Source organism: Sorex fumeus, unplaced genomic scaffold (assembly GCF_029834395.1).
Source record: "Sorex fumeus unplaced genomic scaffold, SorFum_2.1 ptg000039l, whole genome shotgun sequence".
Lineage (NCBI taxonomy): Eukaryota > Metazoa > Chordata > Mammalia > Eulipotyphla > Soricidae > Sorex > Sorex fumeus.
Genome location: NW_026606096.1, coordinates 29,260,984 through 29,281,397, shown reverse-complemented (window position 1 = coordinate 29,281,397; position 20,414 = coordinate 29,260,984). Strand labels below are relative to the sequence as shown.

Below are 20,414 nucleotides of genomic sequence, written 5' to 3'. Positions count from 1 at the left end.
TATAGAATAAATGTACCTAATTGCCAAAATATTACTGAAAATATGTATCCAAATGTTCTGATGCCCCTCACAGTAAAGCACTCATATGAACAAACTCCGCTGCAATTCTAAGAATACTAAATATGGTGATCAGTAACAGATGGTTGATTCCCTTCAGGCCTATGTAAGCTAAAGCATTTCAATGATAAAATAATTAGAACATGGTTTTAACTTTTTTACTTAAAAATATAGTCCCAGGATCTGGAGAGATAGGACAGCAGTAAGGTGCTTGCCTTGTACCCCCACCCGATCCCCAGCCCACATATGGTCCCCCATATCTGTCTGCCAGGAAGGATCCCCAAGTACAGATCCAGGACTAAGCCCTGAGCACTGTCAGGTGTGTCCCCCAAACAAAAGTAAAATGAAATTTAAAAAAATCAAAGGCAAAATCACATGCAGGAGAAAAATAGTTGTGAAATATATGTTGGATAAACTTTCAGGATAAGCTTTCAATTTGTAATTGAATAACACAAAGACAAATAACTGAATTACTTATTAAAGTCTGTGAAAAATTGGACAACATCAGCGATCATTAGGAAAATTAAAGTGAAAATGAGAAGCCAAGTAGAATAACTTAAAAAAATACTGACAATACTAAGTCTTGACATGGGAATGGAAAAACTGAAACCTCATATATTGTTGTAAGAACTCAAAATGGTACAGTAAAAATATTCTTTACTGACTGAGCAATTAAACAGCCAAGAATCCATCCAGGAGAAATGAAAACAGATGCCCATCAGGTGCCACACATAAATATTAGAGAAAACCCAAATTTATTAGCTGGTGGACACCAGTTCATTAGCTGGTAAACAAACAAAATGTGTTCTCCTTAAGTAACAAGTTATTATGCAGCGATACCAAGAAGTTAGCTGTAAATATCTGAAACAACAAGGAAGGATCTCAGAAACATCACAACTAAGGGAAGAATTAGTGAAAGAATCCAAAAGGACACAAACTAGACCTGGGATGTGCCTCCGAGGACTGGATCCCTGCCACGGCAGACAGACAAACCAACCGAACACTAGAGATGATTCTGGGGTTTCCTGGGAGGGCTAGGAAGGGCAGCAGAGACTTCTACAAACAGGAAGCTACTGGAAGTCCTAGTAAATTGCCTAAAGTTAGTGGTAATGGTTATAGAATAGTATAAATTTACGAAGACTCACTGAATTGTACACTTTTAAGAAAGATGAATTTTATGTATGGAAATTATGCCCCCAAAACAATGTTTTAAAAAGATAATTACTGAGAGATTTTAAAAAGCTGCAGGATGGGCTAGCATTGAACATGCCTAATTGTCAAAACATTGCTGGAACTTCTGTATTTTCCACTAATTTGCTAGTGTCCCTGGAGGAGAATTACAGAGCGACAGTCAGCAGTCAGCTTGGATGTCTGACATCTACTTCAGAGCACGAGAGTCCACTGAAGAAGATTCTGAAGGGTTGTTACGAGTGAGCACAGGAAAAAAACTGTGCTTTTAAGCTTCCATATTCCAAATATTACATAAAGGCTTATTCCAAAAGACAGAAGATATATGATTTGAGATTTTGTTTCCATTACAGAAGTTCAATGACCTTCCACGCAGGAATAGAGAATAATATTTCTTTCCCTTATACACAAAATCCAAGTTGAAAAAAAGCACAGAACTCTAGTTTTACTTTTCACTTTTGCTTATAATTAATTCTTAGCGATCAGGTGCAAATGGAAGTACCTGAATTCAGCAGAAGAGAATAAAAGACAACACTGTACTGTTAGGTCAATAAAACTGCACACAGCTTCCTGGGTAACTCAGGAGCCATGGGGCCACTTTGAGTTTTCCCAAAATCACAGTTTTGGCCAGAAAATCAAGGGTTAATGACCCTATCAATACATGAAAGATACTTTGAGAAAGGACTTTTGACAGAGTAGATGATGACTATCTTACCAGTCTGTTTATGCGAACAAATTCTTCTGAGGTTTTGGCCCAAGGAGGAAGTTCAACATCAGATACCACTGTCCCATCATCCATCACTCCAAGATTGTAATTATTGAAGTTGACAAACATCTCAGGGAGATAATAAAATTCAGGGATCAACTCCTACATAAAAATAAAAGACACCAAGTTATAAATTTATAATAATTTATAACCAGTTACTCATAAACGAGTCCAATCATTTCCTACTGCACAGAACAGAAAATTAGCATAGATTATTTTCTTTGCATATTAGAACTGCATCACAAAATTTCTAGCAAAGTAGACAAGTCGCATCAAACAAAATTAAAATATTATCCTCTAGAGTGGCTGTATGCTTTTTTTCATATGAAAAGTCACATAACCTCAAATACCAACATTTGAGCTTGGCATGAAATAAACTATAACTGTGTACAGTTATAGTTTAAATCAGGTTGTTTAACTGAGGAAAATGAAATACTGGACATAAAATGTCTCTATAAGTATTAAAATGCCACTATTTTTGGTTCTTTCACCGACCAAAGAGTTGTTAACTTAGGCACAGTTTAACCAAATATTCTCCCCCTTTCAAACCATTCAAGCATAAAGTTACAAATTCTGATAAAAAATAAAAATTTATAATTAATCTACAAGATGAGCTAACATAGGTAGCTTTTTTAAAAAAACATTTAAATATACTTTAACAGGATATTTAATAAACAGAGAAATGCAGCTAGCGAGGCTTCTGTGTACAATAAACCCACGTATAACTATTTCAGTCTGTGGATCAGACTTGAAATCCAGCCTTGACACGGGTCACTGGCTCAGTGGTCTTTCAGATACCCCCTCAGGGCCAGCTACAGCAGGCTGGCTTTCTAAACAGTTGAGTAAAATAGGGAGGTCATCAGATTCTGGACAAGGTCAGTATGAACTCACCAGAGCAAAGGGAAAAAAGATCCAGCAAGAATTAAGCTATTATCACCTCATCATCCATGTGAAATGTTGCTGACTTTAAATTGTACATCCATTGTTGACAATTATAATAATTAACTAAGAGAGCAGAAATGAGCTTAGCTCCCAAATGCCTGACAACTACCTGATCGTTAAGCTTAAAAAAAGTTTTGTTACTGAGTAAATGAAAAAAAAATACGATTTTTGTTGACAACCCCAGTAAAATGGTAGTTTTTATACAAAACAATTCCTCATGTTTAAAAATGATGCAGTATCAGACTAACAAAAGAGGAAAATATAAGTACACTCATGCAATAAGAAGTTAATTCAATCTGTATAAACTAACATTTATTTCAGATGAGTCAGATGCTAAAAATAAACAGAATTGAATTTCCTCAATAGCTTTAGAAGGTAAGGTCAACTCCATTTAAAAATTGAACTAAGGGAGCAGGGAATCCCCACACAGGGGTAGAGTACACACTTTATGTTCATGAAGGCCTTGCATCTGATCCCTTGCACCCATACTGCAAGACCAGGAGTGGAAACAAGTGACTCAAGCTCTGGCCTCCAGCAGGCCTTTTGTCAGCAAAAGTGTCCCCTGGGGCCCTAAATGCCAGCAGAGATGGAGAGAAGAGGCTCCCATTTAAAAATGGACAGGAGCAAAAGAGGCAAATCACGGCCAAAAGGAGAGAGAGAACAAGGGGGAATGCCCTGCCACAGAGGCAGGGTGGGATGGGGGGTCTGGGGGGGTAGGGTGGGAGGGATACTGGGATCAGTGGTGGTGAAGAATGGGCACTGGTGGAGGGATGGGTACTCGATCACTGTGTAACTGAAACCCAAGCACAAAAATTTGTAAGTCCACAACTGTACCTCATGGTGTTTCACTAATAAAAATCAAAATTAAAAAAAAAAAATGAACAGGAGCTGAAGAGACAGTACAGCAGGTAAGGCACCTGCCTTGCATGAGAAAAACGCAGGTTTCCCCCAGCTTCCATATGGTCCCCTGAGCACATCCAGGAGTGATTCCTAAGCGGAGTCCGAAGTAAGCACTGAGCACAGCCCAGAAACAAATAAAAGGCACCAAGGCTTAGAAGAATTTTCTGAAGGTTATACAGCTGATTTATGATCAATTTGGTATTTTGATTAAACTTGGTTTACTCTAAAGGCTGTGTCCTAATCACCGAATAAACATGAGTCCTACTAGTATGATAAACACCTGCTAAACATCTTATTTTATTATTTCTTAAGGGCTCCCAGGGTGCTCAGGAAGTCGTGCAGTGCAGGGGATTGAATTTGGGTCCTGTATTTGCCAGGCATATGCTTTAGCCTTTTGAGCTATCTACCCTACTTCTCAGAGCTAAAATTTAAAATAAAAGTTATAAATGATTATAAATGACTATAATCATTTATAAAGTGATTTTTAAAAAAATAAACAAAAATATCCATTATTTCATTATAAGAACTGGCCATCCTAAAATCATATTATATATATGTACTATGTACATATAATAACTAGCTGGAGCGATAGCACAGCGGTAGGGCATTTGCCTTACACGCAGTCAACATGGCCGACCCGAGTTCGATTCCTCCGCCCCTCTCGGAGAGCCCGGCAAGCTACCGAGAGTATCTCGCCCGCACGGCAGGGCCTGGCAAGCTCCCCGTGACGTATTCGATATGCCAGACACAGTAACAACAAAGTCTCCAATGGAGACGTTACTGGGCCCGCTGGAGCAAATCGACGAACAACGGGAGGGCCTTTACCTTTACCTTTACCTTTGGGGCCACACCTGTTGGCGCTCTGGGCATACTCCTGGCTCCGTGCTCAGGGATCTCTCCTGGTGGGTTTGGAGGACCATTATGTAGTGCCAGGGATCAAACTGGGTCAGCAGCATGCAAGGTTCCTTGCCTGCTGTACTATCTTACTGGGTCTGGTAGTATTTATTACTTAGTATCATCAACTGGACAGGAAAGAATTTTATGCTGTAATATTATTTACCCAACTGGGAATAAAGCAATTGATAACCTTATTAGTCTGCTGGTTGTACATTCAATATATTTCACTTTGAGAAGTTACCAAAATGTCTTATTTCATGTTACATAAGAGGAATGTTACTACTCCAAGATCTTCAAGATCTTGTACAAAAGGAGGGAGGACCATACCCTCCTTACGGTAAAGCAGAATTTGGCTTTATTAATTTCAATTAATACCTTCCTGCCCTCACCCCCATCCAGGGTTCTCAGGATTAGAAAACTTTGCACAGCTTTTTTCTGTCATGACGCACCTTCTCTAGCAATCTCCCTCAATTTGAAATAATTACAAATTGAGGGAAATTGAAATTGACTTTTCCTTCCCACCCCCTGCTTCCTTCTTCTTTCCTTTATTTATCTTTTGGTGGAGGTGGGGAGCAGGAGAAGCTTAGAGGGAGTTTGGGGACCACATCCTGCAGTGCTCAGGGCTTATTCCTGCCTCTGAGCTCAGGGATCTCCCCTGTGGGGCTCAGGGTTCCAGGATATGGAACCCAGGTCAGCTGCCTGCAAGGCAAGTGTTCTACCTTCTGCATTATCTTTCCGGCTCCTTATGATTGAATTTTTTTTTTCTGAAGTAAAACAGATTTTATTTGGAGGGCTTTTTGAAGGGAAGGAGGAAGAGAAAGTGAGAGAGTGGAGAGCAAGAGAGCCAAAGTAATGTGCTCAAGAGAGAACGTGGGCTTCTCCAAGGTCAGAGAGCCCCTACACTCACCCCAGCATTAGATAGGGAAGCATAAAAGTACACATCTCAAGAGGGGAGAGATGCGGCGACACATGTGCTCAGGCACCACGTGTTCAAGCCACGTGGGCACAAACAGCACACGGGTTTGGGCAGCATCACTGTCACTGTCACTGTCCTCCCTTTGTTCATTGATTTGCTCGAGCGGGCCCAGTAATGTCTCCATTGGAGACTTTGTTGTTACTGTGTTTGGCATATCGAATACATCACGGGTAGCTTGCCGTGCTCTGCCCTGCGGGCGAGATACTCTCGGTAGCTTGCCGGGCTCTCTGAGAGGGGTGGAGGAATCGAACTCGGGTCGGCCATGTTGGCTGCGTGCAAGGCAAACACCCTACCCGCTGTGCTATCGCTCCAGTGACCAACAGAAATGCTCTTCATTGGCTCCTTTTAAAAGGTTTAAGTTAATCAAACAATTTTTATGGTCTACTTTAAACAAATATATTATTAACTTAAGCTATTTTGTTGCTCTAATATTGAAAGTTTATACTAAACATGTATTTGTTTAGCTGGAAATAAGAGCAAAAATATAACTGACCATTTTTTGGTGAGTTTTGGGGGGCACACCTAGCAGTGCTCAGGCTGACCCTTGGCTCTGCATTCAGGGGTCACTCCCGGCTGGGGTTGGGTGTCACACATGGTGCCAGGGACTGACCCAAGGTCAGTGGCATGTGCCCTACCTGCTATACTATCACTCCAGCCCTAAATAACCAATTTAACTAAGCCATGAAGACAACAATTTCAAACTTTAAAGTCTTACAAGATGAGGTTCAAGTTTTAATCATAGTATTTTAATCAAGCTGAGAAGGGGATAATGACCCATCAATTTTCATTTAGTTATGAAGCATTTCATTTGCAGTATCCTTAAAAAGATAACCATGTAAAATTCACTAAATGGACATTTAAAAATATTTTAAAATTCAAACTATTTAAAAAATTAATAGTTCACTTGAAATATATTTGTGATTTGCTCCACTTTTTTTACTTCCAACCCTGAATTCGTACACATGGGGCAGGCTTGAATGGTGGTAGGAAAATTCAAAATAATGGTGGTGGGAAGATCTAACGGTGGTGGGATTGGTATTGAAATATTGAATGTAATCAATTATTGTGAACAACTACATAAAAATTAAATTAAAAAAATAGACCAGGCACACCCAGAACTTTTGCAGAGTGCTGAGCTGAGGGGTGTTTTGAACACAGTCTCTTTTTCTGTGTGAGAGAACATATGAGGCAAACAGAATGGATCTTGTAAGGTACCAGAACTAGCACCCTTGAAAGTTCATCATTTTTTAAGATTCTATAATTTTTTAAAATTTTTATTGAATCACCGTGAGATAGAGCATTACAAAGTTGTTCATGATTGTGTTTCAGTCATACAATGTTCCAACACTCATCCTTCCACCAGTGTTATTTTCCAGCACCCAATTTCCCTCCCACCCCAGAAACAAAAGCCAAGGAAGGAAGGGGACGGAGGAGAGAAAGAAGCAGCTGGACCCTGGGAAGGCCCGCAGAGTCACTGTTCCTACTTTCTATGTACTGTCTTTGCCTGAGTGAGGAAAGACAACGCTTAGGGCTGACTGGGAGCTCAGCTGGTAAGTGGAGTGCAGACTGGATCTCCGCTCCTAGTCTTCCCTACACAGAGAACAATATACACAACCTTACTTAGCAACCTTACAGTGGTTCACTTGGGGAAGCAAGTCCCTTGGCACCAGGGCTTTTGGCATCTGTATTTCTTTACCCAAGCTTGGATAATCCTAAGATTATACCAGCATCCAAGAGACCAGGTGTCTGAGATAATGATAATGTGACTAAGATGGATTGGAGATGCATAGGCTGATTTTCTAGGTACTGCGTAGCATGGATTCTAGTTCATTTTTTTTTCTTTTTTTATTAGTGAAAAACCATGAGGTACAGTTATAGGCTTACAAATTTTGTGCTTGGGTCTCAGTTATACAATGATCAAGTGCCCATCCCTCCACCAGTGCCCGTCATCCATCCCCATGGGTCCCAGCATTCCCCCCCCCACTCTCATCGCCCCCCCCCCCCGTCCCATCCTGCCTCTGTGGCAGGGTATTCACCCTTGTTCTCTCTCTCTTCTAGTTCAGAGGTGGGGAAAGGAGGATCCTGTTTTTTTTTTTAATTTTTATTAGTGAAACACCATGAGTTACAGTTGTAGACTTACAAATTTTTGTGCTTGGGTTTCAATTACGGTGTATTACTTATAAATAATAAATAATAAGAATGAAACACACACGAGGCTCTTCACTTAATTATTTGATTTAAGGCTTAGGTAGATACCTTCCAAAGGGTGATATAACATTATTATGAAAAAAGTTTATTCTTTTTTTACTCTTTAGAGATAAAGATTTGAGATATGAAGAGTAGAGACTATTTTTCCTATTTAGATCACAGATATAAATTACTAAATAAGTTTAAATAACTCATTTGTTTGTTAGAAATTTACTTGGTACATTTTAAATTTTAATTGATACCTTTATTCAGTGGATATCTCCACTAGGCAGAAACAAAAATCCTTTCAAATAATCAAGAGAAAATGATATCTACAAGATGGGGTGGTCAGAAGAATCTTTAGGGAGAAGAAAATAATACTCTATAACCTCCTAAAATAATACATGTTAAATAGCTTATATGTTCCTCTTCTAAACTGACATGTCTCGTTCAGTATTACACTCCACTGCCTAGACACATGTGTGGCATACAGCAGCCATCCACTAAAAATCTGTTGAACGGATAATTTTTAAACGATATTTAAATTCAAACATAAGAGAATATTGAGAAGACACAGGTTGGGGGAAGAGCCAAACCAGAAATGAAATAAAGGCAGTAGTGGTGAAGTTGCAGTAACTTTGGATGTCAAAACCAAAAACCCTAACAGTACTGTAACGTGGTTATTTAAACTACAATAAAAATCAAAAATTAACTTCCAAGATAAATAAGCAGAGATGCCAAGAGCTTTGATAAAAATAGTACTTTGAGAAAAACTACAGATCATAAAAAATATACATTATTTGTTTCCAATGATCAGGGAAAATCTGCTGAATTGCTTCAGAGACTGACACCACCTGGGAGAAGATGCCCACAAGGGGTGAGACCTTGGTTGGTGGGCTCGGGCCCTGGAAAGCTCGAGAGACATAAGTTAGTAATTTTCTATTATACGTATTATCTACGTTTAATAAAAAGGACACCATTGAGAAACTAAGGATTGTGCACATATTTATACTGAAATCTTAGGCTGGCAGATAGCTTGGTGGGCTAGAGTGAATGCCCTGCATGTGGGAACCCCCAATTAGGGTTTGGGTCCTGGCACCCCAAGGTCTCCTGGGCACTGCTGGAAGTGATGCCAATGAGACCAGGAGTTTGTTCTTGAGCATCACCAGGTGTGACCTGCCCCACTACATTTTATATACATATATATGCATATATATGTAACCACTTCACCTATGTACATATATTTACATATTTACATAAAACAACCTCATAAAGAAATCTGCATAAACCATAGTTGATGGGAGTTTAATATGCTCCGAATATAAAATAAACATGCTAAATTCAGATGAGATATGCCAACAAATGACCAAAAAAATTAGTGACTTTATATACAGAGTGCCTAAATTTTACTATAGATGACAGTGACATCCAAATTCTAGTATAGGAGTTCATTTTGACTCTAAAGTCATCTTACTAAAAATAGCGCCTTGATATACTACCAAACATTACAACTCAAAATAATCTCCTTTGACAGATGAAATTTAGTAACGAAGTCAAAGATTATGTCTTTTTAATACTTTGAGATGGACATTTACAGAGCAAAGTATGTTTTATATTCATCAGAACAGAACATTCAGCTCTGGATAAAAAACACATGTTCAGCATGTCTTTAAAACATCAGTATAAAATGATAAGTAAACAACTCTGACAGAAGACAGAGATATTTACAATTTGCATTTTCTTCTGTATTGCTGATAATAATTTTAATTCCTATCACTGAATCAGGCAGATGGAGCTAAGAGGCAGGTAATATGGTCAAAAGGTAGTATATCATTTCCTAAAATGAAAATCTGAAAGGTTCAACCCAGGGTTATACCACCCTCCAGGATAAACTCATTGCTTTGATCACAAGTCCCAAGGCTTTCATGGCATAATAACAAGGATTGGTTGTGACCTTACATATGCTTTGATTTTCTTTTCTTTTCTGGGGGGCCACACTTGGTGGTGTTCAGGGGCTACTCCCAGCTCCATGCCTGGAAACTGGAGGGGGGGGGTGTCAATGGCCGCGTGGTGCTGAGGAGCAAAGCCAGAGCTCTGGACATAAAAAGTAGGTGCTCTCGCCTGGTTGGGGCACACATAGCAGGGGGATAGGAGAGAGAGGAGAGCGAGGGAGAGTGAGAGTGAGGAGAGGAGTGGAGAGGAGAGGAGAGGAGAGGAGAGGAGAGGGGAGGGGAGGGGAGGGGAGGGAAGGGAAGGGGAAGGGAAGGGGAAGGGAGGGGAGGGGAGGGGAGGGGAGGGGAGGGAAGGGAAGGGGAAGGGGAAGGGAGGGGAGAGGAGGGGAGGGGAGGGGAGGGGAGGGGGGAGGGGAGGGGAGGGGGAGGGGAGGGGAGGGAGAGGAAGAGAGAGAGAAGAAAAGTACTCATTGTAGAGGCAGACAGAGGAGTGGGAGGTGAGGGGGAAATTGGGGACATGGGTGGTGGGAAATGTCCACTGGTGAAGGGACGGGTGTCGAACACTGTATGACTGAAAACCAATCATGAACATCTTTGTAAAATCTGGGCTTACTCCTGACACTGCACTCAGGTATCACTCCTGGTAGTGCTCAGGGAACCCTATGGGGTGCTGGTGATCGAAACCAGGCTGGTCACACGCAAGGCAAGCACCTGACCCACTGTACTCTCAGTCTGGTGCTGTGGTTTTCTTGAGGTCTGATCCCTACTGATATGAATTAGGCTCTGCAGACTGGCTATATGATTTACCTTCACCTCCAATCACTGAACTGAAACTATCACTTCAGTAATACCTGGGCACCCAAAACATTATTATCAACCTGAAAACCATAGCAACCAAAATCCAAATAAAAATGCCTTTTTTTCAGGGTGAATTTTTAATTGCGTCCACATTCAAGCTTGAAATCCTGACAACAGCAAGGTGACTAATTCGATGAACACTTCAACAGAAAATGTTGAACAGAAGCGTTCTTTTCTCCAACAAAAAATGACACATTTGGGGGAATTCCAATTAAGATTTCCGAATGGAAAAAAGAAAGAGTGAACAGTGGTTTTACCTGTTATAGGATTTTAGTTTCTCATATTTGTTTTGATAACATGAAAAAGAACAGTTTTGTAAAAGCGGGATTTGGAGTGTGGGATGTAGCTCAAGGGAGGAGTGGCTGCCCTGCATGCATGAGGCCGTAAGTCCTATCCCTGGCACCGCATGGCATCAAGCAAGAGCGCCACCGGCCTGTGGCAGCAGGCCCACTGCCACTGAGTGTGTGACTTCCCAAGACCCAGTGTGCAATCTCAGCGCATGACCCCAGTAGCCCAAAGGGGCAAGAAGGGGAGGACAAAGGTCAATTCAGACAGCTGAGTTCCAGGGACCAGGATGTGGTTTAAGAGGCTGGATCAGAGGAAGGCCCTGAGTTTGAGCCCCACCACTGTGAGCCCCAGTGCAGAGAGTGAGCTGGGTTCTCTATCCCCAGCACCATGGGGTGTGGCCCTACAACTGGAAGTCCCTCAGTGTTCATCAGAGATCAAACCAACTGCACTGAAGAGTATCTACCATCATTCTAAGTAGATGGCATATCAAGGTTTTTTTTTCTTTTAGTAAAAGAAACATAACATTTTTTATGCTGAAGAAGAAAAATATATAATCCCTCTAGACAAATCCAATACCATGTCATTCAAATGCATTAAATCAAAAAATAATAGATCACACCTGACATAGTAGGCAATCCATCTCAGTTTAATACAGTGGAGAGAATAATTAGGTTTGAATTTTGTTCTGCTCAACTTAATGCCCTTAATTTTTCTGACTCTACTCATAAATGGCCATTTCGACAACCATGACCACTGCAAAGCAACAATCAAGAGATAGTACAAAATTGTATATGCACGGAAAACAGGAACAGTGAGAAAAATTTCAAAGGATAGTCTCAACTGGCTGATTCTTCAAGTCAACAGGCCACTGGCTGATAACCTGCTCATAAAAGCAGTTTACGTAATTCTAAAAACATTAACAAAACTTACCTTTAAGCTGATGTCTACAGAGTATTTAGACAATAAATCATTGTCAATAAATAACTACCCTATTTATTTGGCTTTTTGGGTCACACCAGTCAATGCCCAGGGGTTACTCCTAGCTCTGCATTCAGGAATTACTCCTGGCATTACTAGAGGGACCATATGGGATGCCGGAGGTTGAACCCCAGTCGGCTGTGTGTAGGGCAAATGCTTTGCCCACTTTAGGCTGGCCCCTAACTATCCTATTTAAGACAGATCTAATATATGTGTGTGTCTGTGGGTGTGTGTCTCTGTGTGTGTGTATTTACTAACAGACATGCTTCATTTTATAAAGGATAAGCAGAGAAATATAAAAGCTGAGAGCAGGGATCTGGACCACACCTGCTTCCATTCCTGACTCTGTGCTCAGGGGACCAGATGTAGTGCCAGGAATCAAATTGGGGTCAGCCACCTTTACACTTGTTCTATCTCTTTGGTACTCCAAGCTCACTATTTTATAGTTCTCTCCAGCTTTCAATACACTTTTATTTTCCAAATTTGAACACTTTGCTGTCCCCAAACTCCTTTCTTCAAGGAAACCGATATGGAAAGCAATAATAGAAAATTAATACTGCAAAGAAAATGTGAGGTAAGTGCTAGAAGATAAGGCATAAATCAAAGGCTCAATTTAAGTGCTCTTTGAAACAAGCTGCAGAGTACACATATACAAATACAGTGCTGTGAGAACGCTTGGCCAGTCAACAGCACTGTCTGTGAACCCACTCGTAAACAAGTCCGCGGTTATTTTGGGTTTGCAGATCTGTGTTACACTTGGCGGTGCGGGAGCTGACTCCAGTGGCTCTCAGTGGTGCTGTGGGAAGGGCTCACAGTGTTGGGAGCTGAACTTGGTTCTCCCTGATGCAAAGCATGCGTTCCAGCCCACTGTGCACCCTAGTCTACATTCCAGTGGGAAAAAATGATAGTATTACTAATAAAAAATAAAATTGCAGTTGACACGAATGTGCAGTTTTATAATTAGGGAGACAACATTATCTTTTTAAATACTTTAGAAAGATTTTTTTCTACCCAGTAAATAAGGAGCAAAAAAAAAAAAAGGCAAATTGTCTATTATTTCAAACACAGCTTCTTTTACTTTTTTAAATCCAAGAACAAAAAAGGAAATTATTACCTGGGTACATTACTTAACTTACTGATACATGGAGAAAATCAGTTAAAGAGATGTTATTAAAGGGAATGTTGCTTGGCAATAGAACATCTTGCCCTGCCTGTACTAGGCCCTGGGTTTGATCTCAGCATGGCAACCAAAAGGGGGTGAGCGGGTTAAATGAACAAAATGCAACTTGTGCAAAATATGTGAAAATAAAAATGGTCAGACACAAAGCTCTATTGAAATGTGAGTTTTTCATTTTTGAAAGAAGCAAGACAGCTTGAGCACTAAGAAATTAAAAGGCAAAGAGAAACTAGCAAGAAAAGAAAAGAATCTTTTGCACTGTTGGTGGGAATATAAACTGATTTGTCCACTACCAGAAAAACCTCAAAAATCTGGAATTCCTTAAAAAAAAGAAAGCCAAAAACCTTAAAATAGATCTACTCTGACCTATTTGTATGACCCAGCATTTCTGCTTCTGAGAATAGGCACAAAGGAAATGAAGGCAGGATACTGAAAAGATGCATGCACTCTCACGGTTGTTGGAGTACTACTTACATTAGCCAAGATACCGGAAGCTACTGGGTTCTTATCAGCAAATGAACAGTAGAGGACACACACACACACACACACACACACACACACACACACACACACACACCTACCTCTATCAGGGACTATTATTACTCAACCACAAGAAAAGACATCTTGCAACACACAGTAACACAGATGGACCCTGACGCCATCATGGAATGAACTAATTCAGAGACAGATAAGAACTAAATTATATTGCATACATGAAAACAGTAAACTCCAATGGACACTAAAACAGTGATTATCAGAGGAAGGGTGCCTGTGTGAAGGTACAGAAGAGATGATGTTCATGGGAACAAACCTTTAATGAATAGTAAAAAAAATCCTCGAAATGTAATATATACATGTAACGGGGGGAAAGTAAGGAAGGGGAGGGAGAAAAAGGAGAAAGGATGGGAAGGAAGAAAGGACAGAGGCAGGAAAAAGAAGAAAAAGGAGGAACAAAAATGAAATAAAGAAAAAAGAGAAAGAGTAAAAAAGAGTACACAAGCCAGAAATGAGTGAAGGTGGAATTTTTATTTTGCTTGTGGCATTCAAACAATTCTCAAATACATTATAAAAATGTCTAAAACAGGAGGAATAAATTATGAAAAAATTGTTAGAAAATAAACGAAATAAAAATAAAATAAAAATAAAAACAAACAAATCATTTGGATTTAAGTCTTTTAAACAAATCCATCAAGATGAATATTTCCAGCAATTATGCTCTAATAACTCTAGCTAAATAGATTTCATAAATGGCTGTAATGCTGATGCCATCAGCACGCAGGGAATGTATTACGGCCGAAGGCAAGCTGACAGGGGGACAGAAACCTAACTTATCTTCAGCTTACAGACCCCTGGGATTTCCACAGGAGAGAGGCTAAGTCAAAGGTCTCGTGCTGGACAAATCTCATAAGACACAAATAAAACTGTACCAAGATCAACTCCAGTCTGCATGGTTGTTTAACAAGCGCGTGCCCATTTTTGAAACTTGAAAGAATTCATCTTTGCAGTTAAAACTAAACCAAGTCTCTACATGTAACTGATACTTAGTTTTTACAAAGTAACCTTCATCTCTTAGGCGTTGGTGGCACTGAACTTGACTGTATGAGTGGGCAAGGCAGTACTGACCCTGCTAACTTTTACTAGGCAGTTTTACACTCACTGGTAACTATGAATCATCAGGACAATTTTTAAAGTGAAACAGTCAAGAGAAAAACAGTGTGTCAGGATGTCCTCATGAGCTGCTTTGAAAAAGCTCTGACAGTAAGAATCTGACTTGTCTTAATAGGAAAAAATATAGGGTATTAAATCATTAAGAACTCTTGGTCAGCAGATGTCACTCAGCTATAAGTTCCGGCTGAATGGCTCGAGACTACCTTCCTAAGATATCAGCTTCCTGGCGGGGCACTGCCCACTTGGGTCTCGATCCTGCCTCCTCAAACTGCCTCTGTTCTTCCAGCCTGATCACTGGCTCCTCTTTTTCTGGCATCTTTATTTTTTAAGTTAAAAAGCAATGTTTTGTTTGTTTTCTGGGGCCACACCCAGAGGTTCTCCCTTACTCCTGACTCTCTGCTCAGGGATCACTCCTGGAGGTGCTCGGGGAAACATATGGGGTTCCGGGGATTAAACCTGTGTCAGCTGTGTACAAGTAGTAGAGAGCACATACACAGCAAATCAAAAACCATTACACTGTCCTACAGACTTAAGCTGAATATCTTAAGAACATTATAGACATCAGGCCATATCTGCCATTTGCAATTTCCTTTTCTCCTTTTCATACACACCAAGCACATAACACCAACTCGGCAGAACAATAAGTAACCCCCACCCCTGAGACCCCCCCGCCACTGCCTCCCCCCACCCCGTGGGCCACGCATTTTCTCTGGCTTTGTTCATATCCTTTACCTCGCTCTTCAGCATTTCACTGAAACATTAATTTAGCACTGACTGTAGTGCCTGCCCTGTTCCAGCTATGGTTTTAAAATACGTAATGTCAGACAGAGCAACATGAGGAAAAATGAAAGTAAGGGATGTCATTTTCCAAAGAGGAGCGTGAAGGCCTTATCGAGAAGGTGACAAGGGAGCCAAGATTTGAAAGAGACAAAGGGATGAATCCAAAGGAACACTGTGAGGACATTTTCAGGTTAGAGGAAGGGAAAAGCCCAGGCCCTGCTGGGATGATGCTGAGTGTTTCCAGGCTACCAGGAAGAGCAAGGGGCAAATGGTAAAGAGGGGCCAGGAGGGAACAGGGTCTTGGCGGGAAGGGTAAGCGTTGGGGGAACTTCACCTTCTCTTTCAACTGTACAACCATTTACGAAAAGGCAGAGACTATGAAAAGAGTATGTTTGAAGAATACGGATTAGGAATCCTTTTGAACACGTTAAGTTTTAAGATACATCTTAAACATTCAAATGGAGATGTCAAAAAGGGCATGAGCAGGAGAAACGTTTGTGCATAAAGACAGATTTGGGAGCTATATGACTCCCTTTGGCACCCTGTAAGATACAACTCAAATATCACTTTAAGTCATCGTAACTTACTGCCCGCGTCAGCATTAACATTTGATAATAGAGAATAACACTTAATATTCTCTAACATGCATTTAAATTTTTTAAATGCATTTTTGAGGTTTCTCATCCAGAGAAATGTTAAGAGTTACGTTTACTTCTGGTGTTCGTTTTGGGGTCATAGCTCTGGCAGTGCTTAGAGGCTACTCCTGGCTCTGTGCCTGGGGGTGTGGCTGTGCAGGCGGTCATCTGGTTGCCAGGGATTGGACCTGGGGTTCCTGCAAGCAGAGCATGTGCTTAACCAGTGGCTATTTGTCTTCTGTCCTGCTATGTTCCTCTTATCCAGTTCAACCTGAGCGCTCAATACCAGTGCTTCAGGTAACAAATAATTAATAAATGCTGACTTAAGAGGGTATGTTTGGAGAGCTTAATTTGCTCATCACAGGAAGTTTTGTGACTGAAGGTAAGGAAACAGATCCTTATACTAAAATGTATCTTTTGAGTTCTCTACACACACACACACACACACACACACACACACACACACACACCATATTTAATTTCTCTTCCATTTTCTTCACTCCATACAATGCAATCACCAACTCCTAACAGCCTTGCTTTCTTATCCATATTTCTTCAGATCCATTGCTCCTGCTGAGTAGAAACCTCCACTCCTTGCCTCGTTACATTAACAGCTTCTACATTCCTCTACTCATTTTTAAGTTTCCTAGCATTAGATATGATGTGCGTATATAAATTTAAACACCATAGTTTACAAAGTTGTTCATAAAACAATTGTTTCAGGCATTCAGTTTTTCAACACTAACTCCACCGATGTCCCCAGTGTCCTACTAACCCCCCAATCCTGAGCCCTTAGCAGACACAAAAAATTTACTTCATGTTGCTTATTACAACAAGATAAAAGATGCAATTATCAGAGAGTAGACAGCTAAGAGCCCATTTGTGATCACTGTTCTATCTCACAATGGTATTAAGGAAGTCACTGTCGGAGCTTGCTGGTGCTGGTTGAGTCTTGCATTACTGCTTTTGCTCACTGAGCTTGGTGGGTGTCTACAAAACTTTTGCATCAAATTTGCTGTGTTCTTACTGGGTTGCTAGTACTATGACATTTGGAGAAGCTGTGGAGCTGAGATGTTTTCAAGTGAGAGGACATCAGGTGAAGTAGCTCCTGGGCCTGACAGAAGGGGAAGGCAATCTGCCCACCCCCATTCGGAGAATTTTCAGGCCAGAGATGGATCCACCTGGGAAGATCTGGTTATACCACTTCCTCTCTTTTTAAGAGAGGGATACATACTCAAATACCCACACAGTGTTATCTTACAACCATGAGATGAGTTTATGTCACTACACTGCTTCATGACTTACAAAATCATACTTCTGTTCCCAGAATAATGTCCAACCTCCTTAACCAAGTTTAAAAGGTCCCAGGTGGAAGGTCCTGTATTTTGTCTTTCTTCTCCTTTTCCTTCATTTAGATACTAGATGAGAACACAGAGTATTACAATGAATGACTAGAATTGGTTTATTCTTTTTTATTTTTATTTTTGCTGTTTTCTTAAGTGCAAAGTTCACTAAAGGCAATGCTATAAATTTTGTGTATTCCTGTATCATAACTAGAGCTTGACAGTGCAGAGCTCACTTACAAAATTCAAATTTAATGCTATCAAGGATTCTGCCAAACTTTTTATCATAGTTTTACTTTTTTGGGGAGGGGGTGGGGGTGAGTGGGTTACAATCAGCAATGCTCAGACGCTCAGAGGTTACTCCGGGTTCTGCATTCTGGAATCACTCCTGGCAGTGCTTGGGGGACCATATGGGAAGCCGGGGCAGCTGTGTGCAAGGCAAGTGCCCCCATGCTGTACTATCACTCTTGCCCCTCTAATTTTACTTTTAAGATATGTTATTTTAGGTTATATTCACTGTCACTGTACTCCCGTTGTTCATCGATTTGCTTGAGCGGGCCCAGTAATGTCTCCATTTGTGAGACTTGTTGTTACTGTGTTTGGCATATCAAATACATCACGGGGAGCTTGCCAGGCTTTGCTGTTTGGGTGAAATACTCTCGGTAACTTGCCAGTCTCTGCGAGAGGGGCAGAGGAATCGAACCTGGGTCGCCTGGGTCGGCCGCGTGCAAGACAAACGCCCTACCCGCTGTGCTATTGCTCCAGCCCAATAGGAAATTAAAATACAGAATAATGCTTATAACGGAGCAGATCTAGAATAACAGATCTCAAGGAATCACCGAGAAAGAGAAGTGTCCACCCAGCCCCTGCCCTGACTTACCCAGGTTTCACGTCCTAACCCTCAGCAGAACCCAGGCAGCCGTGTGCTCTCTGGCTGGTTGGGGGGCAGGGGAGTGGGGTGAGGGCAGACAGGGTAGGGCCAAGTGGTCAGACCTGCTCAGCCTCTTGTGCGCCACACCTGAATTTCAGGCCCCAGGACCCATCCTAGTCCCCAAAACCAGAATCTGGGCTTGACTCCACTACTTCCTCCTGATACTGTGACCAGTTTTCTTTACTCCCTGGTTGCTTCAGAATTTATACTCAAAGGCTTCTGCCCCTCCGGAGAAGCCCTTGTTCCCCTTGTTCTCTCTGGGCCACAATACATTTCTCTTTCAATAAAACTGTCACTGTCACTGTCCAGTCACTGTCCTCCCATTGTTCATCAATTTGTTCGGGCTCAGCAATGTCTCCATTGTGACACTTGTTACTCTGTTTGGCATATTGAATACGTCACAGGTAGCTTGCCAGGCTTTGCCGAGCAGGCGAGATACTCTCGGTAGCTTACTGGGCTCTCGAAGAGGGGTGGAGGAATCGAATGTGGGTTGGCTGGGTCAGCCGCATGCAAGGCAAACACCCTATCCGCTGTGCTATCACTTCAGCCCATAAAACTACTTTGGAAAAATAAAGAGTTTACACTGATGTTCCAGAATATTCTCTTTCAGTCTTGCTACTGCCTCCCACTTCCTAGCATGTCACGAACACTTCTAGATTCCTTAAGTCTAAATCTTAAAGACTGCTAAAAAAGATCTTCACTGCTCTCTGCAGGCCCAAACATTCAGGGTTGCATAGAATAAACACTGGTGGCGAGGGGGAGGTGTGGGAGGAAGGGAGAAAGTGGGGACATGCCCTGGGGTGTGCAGGTGCTACATACACTGCTCAAGGGACCATTCAGTGCCAGGAAGCCAACCCAGGCCTTCAGCAAGCTATATGAAATAAATTTGTTATATGCCTGCCAAGAGTGGGAGGTGGCAGAGAACCTGGGGACATTGTGGAAGGAGGGGAACACTGATGGTGGGCTTGGTATTGGAACATGGTATGCCTAAAACAACTCTACTATGAATAACTGTAAATTATGGTGTCTTAGGAGCACGCACTGTAGCACTGTCCTCCTATTGTTCATTGATTTGCTTGAGTGGGCCCAGTAACATCTCCATTGTGAGATTTGTTGTTACTGTGTTTGGCATATCGAATACGTCACGGGTAGGTTGCCAGGCTTTGCCATGCGGGTGAGATACTCTCGGTAACTTGCCAGGCTCTCTGAGAGGGGTGGAGGAATCGAACCTGGGCCGACTGGGTCAGCCGTGTGCAAGGCAAATGCCCTATCTGCTGTGCTATCACTCCAGCCCATGGTGTCTTAATAAAAATTAAAAAAACAACAAAAAAGAAAAGCATAATTGTCCTGATCATATAGAACTGTGACAAGGATAAGGGCACTTCCTAAAGTGAGTTTCTACCTATATCAATCATGGAGTGAAGATCAGTGGATATTGAGCACACAAAGAAGGCAAACTATTTGAATGGGAAAGAAAAAAGAAAAAAAATATGCATAAACCATCTTGTCTTCATAGAAATAAATAAGACTGAAATTGAAGTTGAATATAGTACTAAATTCAGAGCTTCTGGAGAAGTTTTGTTCCCCCCAAAACCTCCAGTTAAGACTCCTTTAATACTTCAAATTATAAAGGTAGGTGCATTTACAATTCTTTCTTTCCCCATTTCTGATTGTTAATCATTTCTCTAAATGAGAAAGAAGAGTGACTTAATGGTTAGACTTGATGGTTAAGATAAGGGTACCTGAAATGAGTCTACTGCCCTAAAAGAGTGGGGGTAGGGGAGAATCAACAACAGTGAACTAAGCAGAGAGGCTGAGATGTTGCCTGAAATGCAGATGTAATTATTTAGTGTACTGATGAAACTTTAGGAGTCGGATTTGTTCCCTAAAA

The 20,414-nt window shown here is 41.2% G+C and overlaps 1 protein-coding gene across 2 annotated transcripts in view; it reads right to left on the bottom strand.

The window, feature by feature from the left end:
• Positions 1-20,414, bottom strand: part of LRBA (LPS responsive beige-like anchor protein) — a 600,455-nt gene that overhangs the window by 124,987 nt on the left and 455,054 nt on the right. For both annotated transcript variants that reach the window (XM_056119139.1, XM_056119141.1), the window contains exon 46: positions 1,961-2,113. In XM_056119139.1, the coding sequence (XP_055975114.1) occupies positions 1,961-2,113 (153 nt within the window). The remainder of the gene's footprint in view (positions 1-1,960; positions 2,114-20,414) is intronic.